Genomic DNA, 14,173 nt, shown 5'->3' with positions numbered 1-14,173 from the left:
GGGGAGGGCTTTCGGCGTGGACGCCGGCTTCGTGCCGCTTTGCGGCCGCGTCAATCAGCTGATGTATTCCCCTGGTCATGTAGGAGAGCTCATCGGCCCCTACTCCATTCAGCTCGTCTACGACCGACTGGGCGGCGCGCAGGTTCTCAAGAGGTGTGGCGTAGACTGGGCGTTCTGCCCCCAGCATGTCGGCGATGGTCGCGCCGTGTTTCTGGATGACGCCGGCCCGGCTCGGTCCGTCGGGAGGCGGCGTGCCGAAGGCGGCGCGGTCGACTTCGCGCTGGTGGGCCTTGGTGAGGCGTCTCATGGCGGCTAGCTTCTGGCCCTCCGCGACGAGGGCAAGGCGGCGTGCCTCCAGCGCCTCGGCGTCGGCGTCGGCCGGGATGGGGGCGGACAGATCCTGCAGCGCTCTTGCAGGGCGTCATGGGTGTTCTCGCCGGAAGCGACTCCGTGGCTGATGACCAGCACTTCGGTGACCGTGCTGCCGCCACTGTCGGCTCGAGGGAGAGCATCGTCGAAGACCACCACGTTGGTGGGGAAGGCGTCGAGCGATGCCGTGTCGGAGTCGACAAGCATCGGATCGGTGGAGCCGACCGACTCCAAATCCACAGCGGGCTCGCTAGAGACGTGGAGTTGGTCGAGGAGGCTGACGAGACGGTTCTTGAGGCAGCCGGTGCCCGTGTCGGACGCGGGCTCATCGGAGATGCGGGCCTCACCGAGAAGATAGGCGAGGCAGCTCGCCGCGCAGGCGTCGTCGACACCTTGTAGCGCGTCATGGCAAGCGCCATCGGGCGTGCTGGGCTGGCTATGCTCGCGGGGGAGGAAGAGGGTTCCCGTCCAGAACAGGTCTCCGGACGACGGTGCACCTGGCCCCGTGGTGGGCGCCAAATGACGGGTGGTAGGTGCGACATATGCCAAGGGATGGCTTATCACTGTGGGAGCCAATAAGACGTCGCCGGTGCTTGGAAACGGGATAAGGCGAAGACATGCACGCCGGCGAATCTTACCCAGGTTCGGGGCTCTCCGTGGAGATAACACCCCTAGTCCCACTCTGCGGGGTCTCCGCATGATCACTAGATAAACAAGTAGCTACAAGAGGCTTGAGCTGTTTGGGGAGGGGAGGAAGAAGGAGCAAGGCTAGCTCTCTTCTCCTCTCCAAGTTGTGTCTAAAACTATCCAAGTCCAACCCTTCGCATGGGTGCCCTGGGGTGTTTATATAGGCCTACCCCCAGGGGTACAATGGTAATCCGGCTGGGCGCGGGCCCAGCCATCAGTGTCTACGAGCGTCGGCTTCTCCGCCTACTGCTGGGGCCCGCCGATTGGTGGGTCCCGCCGGCTACCGGCCTCCTGGTAGACAGGTTGGCCCCACCGCTTGGGGGTCTTGTCAGGGGCTGGTTACTGTTGCCTCACCCTTGATGACGAGGGCTTTGTCGAAGTAAGCATGGCTACAGTGCCGCCGCTTTGCAGACGTTCACTGTAGCCTTACCTCGTCTTGTCTCCTTAATGGTGCATGTTCTTCGAGGGAGGGAGTGAGCCGGCTGGGGAGAGCCGGCTACGCCCCCGGCCGATTAGTGGAAGCACGGCCGCCTTCAGGTGTCTCTCTGACCGAAGGGGCCCGCCGCCTACGGGCCATACTGACAGCCTGCTGTGGGTGATGTCATGGTCAGCATGGCAACAGTGCCACGCGGGTCATGGCAGCCCCGTACGGCGTACTGTAGGCATGTGAACTCCGGGATTTGGGGGCGGCGTGTTTCACTATTGCCACGCCCCGTCCCATCACCATTACGTTGGTGCAAACTTTGAGGGCCCGATCTGGGCCGCCTATTGGGGGCCGGCTTCTTGGAGTCGGCCATGTGGTGGCCGGCTTTCTGGAGTCGGCCATGTGGTGGCCGGCTTTCTGGAGTCGTCCATGTGGTGGTCGTCTTCCTAGAGTCGGCCCTCCTGCGGCTTTCTCTAGGAGGATTCTTGGTCGGGCCGCCTCCCGGTAGTCGGCCGATGGGGTAGCCGGCCGGGGGAAGGCGGCCCCGCGTCTTGGATGCTCGAAGGTTTGATCAGCCTATTATTTATTTTTTGAAGAGCCAGGGGGAGCCGGCTAGGCTATCGTGGTCATTTACTCCGACATCTAGCACACGTTTAGTTTGATGACGTCCCTCGAACTCCGATCCAGCCGAGTGTCGATGGAGAGTTCCGTCAGCACGACGGCGTGGTGACGATGATGATGTTCTACCATCGCGGGGCTTCGCCTAAGCACCGCTACAATATTATCAAGGAGGACTATGGTGGAGGGGGGCACCGCACACAGCTAAGAGATCAATGATCTGTTGTTGTGTCTAGAGGTGCCCCCTGCCCCCGTATATAAAGGACCAAGGGGGGAGGGGCAGCCGGCCAGGGAGGAGGCGAACCATGACTCATCAGTATGTTTCATTTCTAATAAGTAATTAGCTTGCTCCATTGTTCCGAAGAACGGAGTTTTAGTCATCTTGCCCATGAGTCATGGTTCGCGAGTATCAAATGATTCATAGTCAAGTGATTCCAAAAGTCCAGCCACATGGAGTTTCTTCATGCTCTTTACACCAATATGATCTAAACGGCAATGCCACAAGTCTGTTGCACTATCATTATCAACTTTTGCATCTTTTGGCATCAATATTATGAATATGTGTATCACTATGATCGAGATTCAATAAACCATTCACATTGGGTGTATGACCATAAAATGTTTTATTCATGTAAACAGAACAACAATTATTCTCTGACTTAAATGAATAATCGTATTACAATAAACATGATCCAATCATATTCATGCTTAACGCAAACACCAAATAACATTTATTTAGGTTCAACACTAATCCCGAAGGTGGAGGGAGTATGCGATGGCGATATTATCAACCTTGGAATCATTTCCAACACACATCGTCACCTCGCCCTTAACTAGAGTCTGTTCATTTTGCAACTCCTGTTTTGAGTTACTAATCTTAGCAACTGAGCCGGTATCAAATACCCAGGGTCTACTATGAGTACTAGTAAAGTACACATCACTAACATGTATATCAAATATATCTTTGTTCACTTTGCCATCCTTCTTATCCGCCAAGTATTTGGGGCAGTTCCACTTCCAGTGACCATTTCCTTCACAGTAGAAACACTCAGTTTTAGGCTTGGGTCCAGCTTTGGTCTTCTTCACGGGAGTGGCAACTTCCTTGCCATTCTTCTTGAAGTTCCATCTCTTTCCCTTGTCATTTTTCTTGAAACTAGTGATCTTGTTAACCATCAACACTTGATGCTCTTTCTTGATTTTTACCATCGCTGCTTTCAGCATCACGAAGATCTCGGGAATCATTTTCGTCATCCCTTGCATATTATAGTTCATCAAGAAGTTCTAGTAGCTTGGTGATAGTGACTAGAGAACTTTGTCAATCACTATCTTATCTGGAAGATTAACTCCCACTTGATTCAAGCGATTGTAGTACCCAGACATTCTAAGCACATGTTCACTGGTTGAGCTATTCTCCTCCGTCTAGTAGGGAAAGTACTTGTCGGAGGTCTCATACCTCTCGACATGGGCATGAGTCTGAAATACCAATTTTTCTTGGAATATCTCATATGCTACGTGGCGTTCAAAACATTTTTGAAGTCCCGGTTCTAAGCCGTAAAGCATGGCACACTAAACTATTAATTAGTCATCATATCAAGCTTCCCAAACGTTCATAACGTCTGCATCTGCTCCTGCAATAGGTCTATCACCTAGTGGTGCGTCAAGGACATAATTCTTCTGTGCAGCAATGACGATAATCCTCATATCACGGACCCAGTCTGCATCATTGCTACTATCATCTTTCAACTTATTTTTCTCTAGAACATATAAAAAATAAGGGAGCTATATCTCGAGCTATTGATCTACAACATAGATATGCAAATATTATCAGGACTAAGTTCATGATAAATTAAGTTCAGTTAATAAAATTACTTAAGAACTCCCACTTAGATAGACATCCCTCAAGTCATCTAAATGATACGTGATCCAAATCAACTAAACCATGTCCGATCATCACGCGAGATGGAGTAGTCATCAATGGTGAACATCTCTATGTTGATCATATCTACTATATGATTCACGTTCGACCTTTCAGTCTCCAGTGTTCCGAGGCCATGTCTGTACATGCTAGGCTCGTCAAGTTTAACCCAAGTATTCTGCATGTGCAAAATTGTCTTGCACACGTTGTATGTGAACGTAGAGTCTATCACACCCGATCATCACGTGGTGTCTCAACACGATGAACTGTCGCAACGGTGCATACTTAGGGAGAACACTTATACCTTGGAATTTAGTTAAGGGATCATCTTATAATGCTACCGCCGTACTAGGAAAAATAAGATGCATAAAAGATAAACATCACATGCAATCAAAATATGTGACATGATATGGCCATCATCATCTTGTGCTTTTGATCTCCACCTCCAAAGCATCGTCACGATCTCCATTGTCACCGGCTCGACACCTTGATCTCCATCGTTGCATCGTGGTCGTCTCGCCAACTATTGCTTCTACAACTATCGCTTACGCATAGTGATAAAGTAAAGCAATTACATGGCATTTGCATTTCATAGAATAAAGAGACAACCATAAGGCTCCTGCCGGTTGCTGATAACTTTTACAAAACATGATCATCTCATACAATAACGTATATCACATCATGTCTTGACCATATCACATCACAACATGCCTTGCAAAAACAAGTTAGACGTCCTCTACTTCATTGTCGCAAGTTTTACATGGCTGCTACGGGCTTCTAGCAAGAACCGTTCTTACCTTCGCATCAAACCACAACGGTGTTTCGTCAAGTTTGTTGTTTTAACCTTCTTCGAGGACCAACCATAGTCAAATTTGATTCAACTAAAGTAGGAGAAATAGACACCCACCAGCCACGTTTATGCAAAACTAGTTGCATGTCTGTCGATGGAACCGGTCTCATGTGCATGGACATGTAAGGTTCGTCCGGGCCGCTTCATCCCACAATACCGCGAATCAAAATAAGACGTTGGTGGTAAGCAGTATCATTATCACCGCCCACAACTCTTTGTGTTCTACTCATGCATACCATCTACGCATAGACCTAGCTCGGATACCACTGTTGGGAAATGGTGCATGGAAAACAAAAAAAATTCTACGCACACGCAATGATCTATCAATGGAGATGCACAACAACGAGGGGAGAGTGTGTCTACATACCCTCGTAGACCGTAAGTGGAAGTGTTTGACAACGCGGTTGATGTAGTCAAACTTCTTCTAGATCCGACCGATCATGTACCGAACGTACGTCACCTCCGAGTTCTGCACACGTTCAGCTCGGTGACGTCCTTCGCCTTCTTAATCCAGCAAGTTGTCGAGGTAGTAGATGAGTTCCGTTAGCACAATGGCATGGTGACGGTGATTGTAAAGTGATCTGTGCAGGGCTTCGCTTAAGCACTACGAATATATGACCGTGGGAATAAATGGTGGAGGGGGCCGCTGCACACGGCTAGGAAATTGTCTGGGGGTGTGCTAGGGGCGCCCCCACATATATATAGGTGGAAGGGAGAGGGGAGGCTCCCTAGGAGGCGCTCGAGTAGGCCGAATCCTACTTGGGGCCTTCCTACGGCCGGAGCCCCCCTTTCCATAAATGCCGGAGGAGGAAGGAAAGAGAGGGGGGAGGGAAGGAAGGGGGAATCCTATTCCCTATTTTTCCTTTCTCTTCCCCTCTTTCCTTCTCCTTCTTGGCCGACCCATATAGGGGGAGCACCAGCCCCTCCCTTGTGGCTGGTGCGTTTCCCCTCTTGGCCCATAAGGCCCATATATTTTGTCGGGGGTGTCCGGGACCCCTTCCAGTGATCTGATATGTACCCGGTACCCTCCAGATCACTTCCAGTGTCCGAACACCATCATCCTATATATCAATCTTTACATCTCGACCATTTCGAGACTCCTCGTCATGTCTGTGATCTCATCTGGGACTCCGAACAACATTCGGTCAACAAATCACATAACTCATATAATACAATATCGTCATCAGACGTTAAGCGTGCGGACCCTACGGGTTCGAGAACTATGTAGACATGAACGAGACACCTCTCCGGTCAATAACCAATAGCGAAACCTGGATGCTCATATTGGCTCCTACACATTCTACAAACATCTTTATCGGTCGAACCGTTATGACAACATACGTAATTCCCTTTATCCATCGGTATGTTACTTGCCCGAGAATCGATCTCGGTATCTTCATACCTAGTTCAATCTCGTTACCGGCAAGTATCTTTACTTGTTCCGTAATACATCATCTCATGACCAACTCCTTAGTCATTTGCTTGCAAGCTTATGATGTGTATTACCAAGAGGGCCCAGAGATACCTCTCCGATACTCGGAGTGACAAATCCTAATCTTGATCTATGCCAACTTAACAGACACCTTCGGAGATACCTGTAGAGCATCTTTATAATCACCCAGTTAAGTTGTGATGTTGATAGCACACAAGTATTCTTCCGGTATCCGGGAGTTTCATAATCTCATAGTCGAAGGGATATGTATTTGACATGAAGAAAGCAATAGAAATAAAACTGAACGATCATGATGCTAAGCTAACGGATGGGTCTTATCCATCACATCATTCTCCTAATGATGTGATCCTGTTATCAAATGACAACGCATGTCCATGGTTAGGAAACCTTAACCATCTTTGATCAACGAGCTAGTCTAGTAGAGGCTCACTAGGGACACGGTGTTTGTTCATGTATTCACACATGTATCAAGATTTCCGATCAATATAATTCTAGCATGAATAATAAACCTTTATCGTGAATAAGGAAATATAAAATAACAACTTTATTATTGCCTCTAGGGCATATTTCCTTCAGGCGGCGCGTCAGCGGTGGAGGTGGGCATCCCCATCCAGCCGGGCCCTTTGTGGCGGGATGGTGGCGCTCGGCACGGGAAGACCCCCCTGCTGGCTTCCGTTGGGGGCGATGGTGACCGATTTGGTTCCCATACCCCTTCTTCATCATGCAGCGGCGGCCGATGCGCTCTGGCTGGTCTGGGCCTATGGCTTCGAGGGCGAATGTGGTTTCAGAGGGGGGAGGCTGGCTGCTGGACGGGGCGCTTCCGTGTGCCCCATCGCCGATCTTGGCCTTGGGCTGCTCCATCATCTCCCACTTCCCCTGGACCGGCATATGGTCGTTGTTCCTCTCGTGGCATGGTGTCCGCCGGTGGCTTCGGAGTCGGCTGGGGGCGTGGATCTGGTCAAGGTTGTGCTCTTTGGTGGCTGTCGCGGTGGTCTGGTGGCAGGTCGGTGGTCCTGGCGGTGGGAGGCGTGTATGTCGTGGGCGGACGACGCATCTCGGTTGCGGGCGTGCAGGCATGGCTGCGAGTGGTTGGTAGATCATGGATGCGACGGAGGGATTTAAGCACCAGGGTCATCACCTGTCCAGTTCATGCACTGGTCGATGGTGGCGGCGTTCGCGGATGTCGTGTTCCTCCTTGTAGGCTCCGTTGTGGTGCTCCCTCTCCTTCGTCCCTCTCCGGGTGAAAACTTGATCTTCGGATCGGACGGTGGCGATCTTCCGTGGTCGTACCCTTCTTGGAGGCATCGTCTTGGAGCCCTCGGTCCGGCGTGGTTTGTCACACACCCTCCTGGACGATTGCTCTTGGTGGTCTCCATCGGCGCTAAGTGATTCTTTTTTTGCACATCTTGTAGGTGCTTGGTTGTCGTTGAGGGTGTGTTTTGTTGCCCAGCTTCCTTGTATCTTGCCTTGGGTGTGTGTGATGTGCGTTTGTATCGATGCTTTGGATGTAAGTGACTGTTGCTTTATAATATAAAGCGAGGGGTAACCCTTTTTCGGTTGTTATAGATATTTTTTTGCAACAAAGGTCTTGTTGCAGAATTTTTTCGCAACAAAGGTCTTGTTGCCGAATCATTTTTATGAGTTTTTCTGCAACAGAGGTCTCATTGTAGAGATTTTTCGCAACAAAGGTCTTGTTGCAGAATCATTTCTACGAGTTTTTCTGCAACAGAGGGCTCGTTGTAGAAAAAAAAATTCGCAACAAAGGTCTTATTGTAGAATCATTTTTACGAGTTTTTCTGCAACAAAGGTCTCGTTGTAGAAAATTTTCACAACAAAGGTCTTGTTACAAAATCATTTTTATGAGTTTTTTATGCTGCAATATGGCCCTTTTGCAAAGAGAGCCTTGTTGTTGCAACAACCCTTTGTGCAAAAACAAATATCTTCTATCTTCTCCTTCCGCAATGGCTAGAATTTGGGTGTGGATAATCTGTGAAGCAGATTGACACCGCCGTTCACTATTGCTGGAGCTTGGCCCATGGATGATTTGGGAAATAGATCAACACCACCATTCATTATGGTTGGAGCTTGGGCTGTGGATGATTCGGGATGCAGATTGACACCCCCGTCCGCCATGGCTAGAGTTTGGGCCGTGGATGATTTTAGAAGCAGATTGAAGGAAGTGTTAGAGCATCGTGGGGAGAGAGACGAGATCGAAGGCCAGAAAACGACAGATTAGGTGCTAGATTCGTCGAGGGGATCGGACAATTGATTTATGTTTCTGCAACATTGTTGCCTCACACATGTGGTCATCGTTGCCTGCTATCGCCATAAGTGGTCCCAAGGTGCGTGCGGGGCCATTGTACATGCACTTATGCTGTCTCCTTTGGGTGATTTTTTTTTAAACAGTAGCCCTAAAACTTCTTTATGTCTATTTGGAAGATGGGGCTACACCATTGTAGTGCTTCCATGGCTCATGCCCTGAGCGAAATGTAGGATACCGAACCAGTGCTGAGGCGATAAAGGCCCTAGTCCCTGTGGACCCGCCCGTCAGGAACGTTTTGTCGTAGCATGCTTGCCTGGCACTCCTCTACCTGCCCTGCCCTGCCCTGCTTTCCTCTTTCCATCCTGAATTTCTGATTTGATTCGAGTCTAGACATCTGGTTTGGTTTTAGGTTGCTCGCCACATTTGGCAGCACATAGCAGGGCCGTGTTTTCGCACCACGCGTCCACGCCATGGCTCCTCCCCGCGTCCTAGTCTGCCTTACCATCGTCGTGGCTCTCGTCACCGCCTCCGCCGCCGCCAAGCCATCCGTGGTCGAGCTCATCGCCCTCGCTGGCCGGGCGCTGCAGGATCGGCTCGCTTGGATGCAGCCCGAGACCATGCCGGCGTCGCCGACTTCCAGGGCTACCACTAACGCCCCAACGGCGACCTTGCGCTCGCCACCTCCGCCGCAAGCCGAGTCCGGGCCCGCCTCCGCGTCTGCGACATCTGCCACCCCATCGGCCACCTCGGGCTCGCCACCTCCGCCGCGCTCCGAGTCTCTGCCTTCATCGGTGTCTGCAACCGAGACCGAGGCCACCGCTACCACCGCATCGGCGACCTCTGACTCTCCACCCCCGGCGGAGGAACGCACGTCCACCTCTTCCCGCGACACCCACGCGTCCAAGGCGAAGCCCGAGCCCTCACCAGCGTCTCCAACCTCCAGGGGCACGCCAACCGCCCTACCGGCGACCCCGGGGTCGTCATCTCCACCATCAGCGCACCCGTGCTCGTCTACCCGCGCCGCGCTGCAACTCCCGTCGTCTGCCATCAAGGATGGTCCACCAGTACGTGCCGCCTCCCACGACCACCACAGGACAGCTGGGGCACCATCCGCGCCACCGGCGAACCGGATGGATCTCCATCCGCCGCGCCTGACCACCGCGCCCACGTGCAAGTTCGTCTCGTACATAGGGGGCAGTGGCACCGACGCGTCCGATGTCTTCCGTGGCGATGATGGCCGGTTGCTCGTCATCCGCCAGGGCTGTGCCGCCTGCGGGACCTCCACAGCGTCCGACGAGGCCATCAACAACGAGGATGCACTGGTGTCATCAGAGGACGACTCTGATTCCGACTCCAACGATGGCTGGGAATCCGACGAAGAGGGCTTCTTCTCGGAGGCAATGTCGAAGTTGTGCGAGGGTCTCACCTCTTTCGGCGGTGCTCCCGAGATGATGTTGTGACCGCCGCAATTTTCACACACGAAACTGTGTGCGCAATGTTCTTTGATCTCATTATTCTACATCAGGTTCTTCATTAGCCATCTTGGAAGAACTCATGTTCCTAGTTTTTATGTGATTGGTGTAGTGTTTTGAACTGAAAATTCTTGCATCATATTGCTGTTTGACGATTGTTCTCAAAATTTTGCCGATGGACAAAGTTTATTACCCAGTTTTGCTGCTGGTTGGTAGTTTGTTACTCATAGTAAGTATCCTATGAAACTTGGTTTTCACTTGGTCGGTTGCCTGTGGAATTTTGCCAAATTTTTGGCCAATAAAAGGTCAAGGAATCTCTTTGCCAGTTTTTTTTGACTCAGCACGCTTGTGTGTGTGATTGACATCGTTCTTTTCTTTTTCGCTATAATGGACAAGGCCACAAAGATGAAAATAAATCAAAATTGACAGCCAATACAGAAACACAAACGCAGCCTTAAGGCAAAATGTTGGAATGCTTGGTGCAATTTGCTGATCATAAGTTATATAATTGTGAATTACGCTAACAACAAATGTAATCAATCTCAACTAATTCGATGTATCGCTAGAATGTCTGAGCTCACTCAACATGCCCTTCCCAATAAAATATTGAATCCATCTCGATGGGTAAATATGAACATCATAGACCATGGCAGCAATGTATCTACTTAGCTCTCTATCAACAGAACTATGCAGGCAAAAGGACCAGAATTAGTAGTTATCACCAAAAACAATTAATCTGATGGAAAACAAGTAAAACCAGCATGGTCATTAGCATCACCCTTCCATCTCAAAACGCAATGTAGCAACAAACAAATTCACTCTGACAACAGTTCATGAAAAGTTCATTGCAACCTAATTGATATTCTCATGGGTACCAAATCGAAAAGTAATACATCACTCCAAAATTTTCCAACAAAACTGCAGCAGCAACAGCAAAATCCCAACATGTGACCGTCGTCACACCCTGGCCCTTCAATCCTGAACGCAGCAATTGTTTCCACATGTGCAAGAGAATTTCAAACATGATCTACACAGAAAGGCCAGGAACATGTTTCGTAATTAGTATGATGACAAGGAAATCTTAGTAATATTGGATGCAATAGATACAACAACAGACAAATTACAAAGAGAGCACGAGGCCATAGTCGTGCAATTTGATATCCAAGGTATTCCAATTTCTAAAGTAAATGCACACCAAGATAACTATCTTCTAAGTGCAGAATCATAATTACGGCATGTCATAAAGATGCCAATAAGCAGTGGATTTTCGCCATTGGGGTTGTTACCTACTCCCTCCGTTCCAAAATAGATGACCCAACTTTATACTATTTGAGTCATAGTCGTGCAATTTGATATCCAAGGTATTCCAATTTCTAAAGTAAATGCACACCAAGATAACTATCTTCTAAGTGCAGAATCATAATTACGGCATGTCATAAAGATACCAATAAGCAGTGGATTTTCGCCATTGGAGTTGTTACCTACTCCCTCCGTTCAATTGGAGCCATCTATTTTGGAACGGAGGGAGTATTAGATTAACTCTGTTCCTTATTACAATCTGCAATTCTGCATATAACTATCCCCCACGGCATGCATAACAAACCATGCAAAACTACAAACATATTGTTTTGCACACGATAATATACTATGTGCATTACAAGACCCTAGTACATGCTAGATTTGTGACTGATTGCTATAAATGGGGCCAAAACACAGGGCAAACAAACTAAATATTATTGTCCCTCGTCAAATATTCTGAACTTTAATTGGTTGTGCTCCAATAACCAGATGGTGAGTTTCAAAAGTAGTTACTCCGGAGTGGAAAGTAAGCACTATAAGCAGTGTGTACATGATTAGGGCTGTTGCAGTTTTGCAAGTATTAACTTCAATTTGAATTGCAAATATCACTATTTGAACGAGCAGCAAACTACAACCAATATTCTGTTGCACAACGTAAGCACATGCTTAACTCACAGAATTACTTATCACTATTTGCAGTAATTAATAGAACAGCAAACTACCAGCAATAGCTTTTGCACAACTTAGTACATGCTTTAACTCACATAATTACTGCATGTAAAACATTGTTATGACAGAGGACCAGAACAAACACCTACTACTATGTGATAAGAATAGACAGTCAACAAAATCCACTCATTTGCCATGCAACTAACAAACAAGTAAAAGAAATTGAGAAAACAAAACAAAGAAGGCATATACCAAACATATCAAGTCGGCGGACTGAGCTTGTTCTCGTCGTCCTCAGCGGGTGTACAGCAGTATCGCTGAATCACCAAAGGAGCGTGGGATTTCTTCTTCTTTGATGCCCTCTCAATCTTCTTGACCCTTCGGCGAAGCCTTTGATACTTATCCATCAGTATCTGCTCCCTCTTCTTCTGTTTTGACTTGGATTTCTTCTTCTCCCATGTTTTGCAGGCCGTCCCAGTTGCCTTAATCAGAAACTTCAAAATCGACTTAGGGCCGAATCTTCGACCAGTCACGGGAGCTGGTGCGGGAGCCGGTGCCGGCGCTGGTGCGGGAGCCGGTGCGGGAGCGGGCGCTGGAGCCGGTGCGGGGGCTGGATCGTGGACGACAGTGGGAGCGGAGGCAGGCGCGGCCAAAGGCCCGTCGCAGGAATCTGAAGGAGAAGGGCCGTTGTGCGGCGCACTTGGCGAGCGTGGCGTCGAGTCTCCCTGTTGGGGTGGCAGTACCGGAGACGGACAAGGTGCGGGGCCGCGAGGGGTAGCCGAAGTGGCAGAAGCCGCCTTCTTCGGTACGATGACTGGCCGATGCTTGGGGCGGTGTGATGCGCGTGGTCGCGTAGAGGATCTAGGCTTGGTCGGCGCAGCGACTGGAGTGCCATCCCAGAGAAGCCACGGTCTCGAGATTGGCTCCCGCTTAGACCTCCCCATGGTAAGAAGCGAGTTCTTTACCTCTGCCTCCGGATCAAGGAGAAAGGTCCGCGTTGCCCCGACGTGAGCCAAACCGACGCCTGTAGGTATCCTGGGGAATGCGGTCTGGTTGTAGATGGTAAAAGTGGCGTTGCTAGAGATGAATATGGGCGTGGATCCGACTGAAGGGAGAAAGGATGCCATGAACAGGAGGGCGGCGGCGGCGGCGGCGGCGACAGGAGTCGCCATGCCCGGCGTAGAGGCCGAGGCGTGTGTGTCTGTGGAATTGCAGGGGGGTGGGAGGAGGCTAAAGCGAGTGTTTTGTTTGGAGCATAGCGGGTGAGATGGCCCGTGGGGATATTTGCCTTCCTCCAGAAGCTTCTGCCTCGCTCACAGACAACTGGGGCCAGCAGTACCAATCCCCAAGGGCGGCTGAGCTCTCTTCCATGCCTCTGCTCCCATGCCTGCTCCGCATCGTTCGCTTTTCGTCCGGTGGTTATAAAGTGGATTTACTAATTTCCCTAATAATTAAGAGGGAAGAGCACTATAGACCCACAAACTTGCAATGGATGTGATGATTTAGTCCACAAACTTGCAAAAGGTGATCACCACATCTCTAAACTTGCAATGTATGTGAAGATTTAGTCCAAAGCCAATCAAAAATTGACAAATGGCGCCACGCTGGCCGCGTTGTGGCACAACCGCTCGGCCCGGTGTTTTTACGAAACCCCCCTCCATCTTTAGGAAAATCACACGCACGGTATTTTTTTCATATCTATATTTTTTAATCAAAGGGCCCCGCTTCCGACATTTTTATTAGAAAAGACAAGGCGAAAGTCCACATCAAGGATGATTCACAACTCTTGGCCATATCCTAAAGTAGCTGCCAAAAAAACTTATTACAGGTAACACACTCATATATATGTTTTGATATCTACTTCTTTGTATACACATTGTACCTTTTGTATTCGCCTGAAATATATTTGTATGCAGACCTGATTTTTTTAAATACATGATTATCCTTTTCCTCATATGTATGTTTTGATGTCTATTTTTTTTCCGCGGACATTGTACATTTTTTGTATACATTAGAAATATTTTTCTATACATGTTAACATTTTTAAATGCATGACTAACATTTTTCAATTATGTATGTAAATTGATTTTCATAATAGATATATTTAGAATTATAAGCAAAGGTAAAATTAAAGCAAAACTATGAAAAAAAGCA

At 49.1% G+C, this 14,173-nt stretch overlaps 1 protein-coding gene across 1 annotated transcript; it reads right to left on the bottom strand.

Annotated features, from left to right (window-relative positions):
• Nucleotides 1-10,887: 10,887 nt before the first annotated feature.
• LOC123065307 (mucin-1) lies at nt 10,888-13,274 on the bottom strand. The gene is made up of 2 exons (XM_044488636.1): nt 12,272-13,274; nt 10,888-11,078 (listed from the first exon to the last, which is right to left on the bottom strand). Exon 1 carries the CDS (start codon nt 13,189-13,191, stop codon nt 12,280-12,282), a length of 912 nt encoding a protein of 303 aa, XP_044344571.1. The 5' UTR covers nt 13,192-13,274; the 3' UTR covers nt 10,888-11,078; nt 12,272-12,279.
• Nucleotides 13,275-14,173: the final 899 nt, after the last annotated feature.

The sequence above is a fragment of the Triticum aestivum genome, chromosome 3B, assembly GCF_018294505.1.
Source record: "Triticum aestivum cultivar Chinese Spring chromosome 3B, IWGSC CS RefSeq v2.1, whole genome shotgun sequence".
Classification (NCBI taxonomy): Eukaryota; Viridiplantae; Streptophyta; class Magnoliopsida; order Poales; family Poaceae; genus Triticum; species Triticum aestivum.
This window is presented reverse-complemented; position numbering and strand designations above follow the sequence as displayed.

Coding starts and splice junctions, on each gene's coding strand:
- LOC123065307 (XM_044488636.1), bottom strand. CDS start 13,191: ATGGCGACTCCTGTCGCCGCCGCCGCCGCCGCCGCCCTCCTGTTCATG.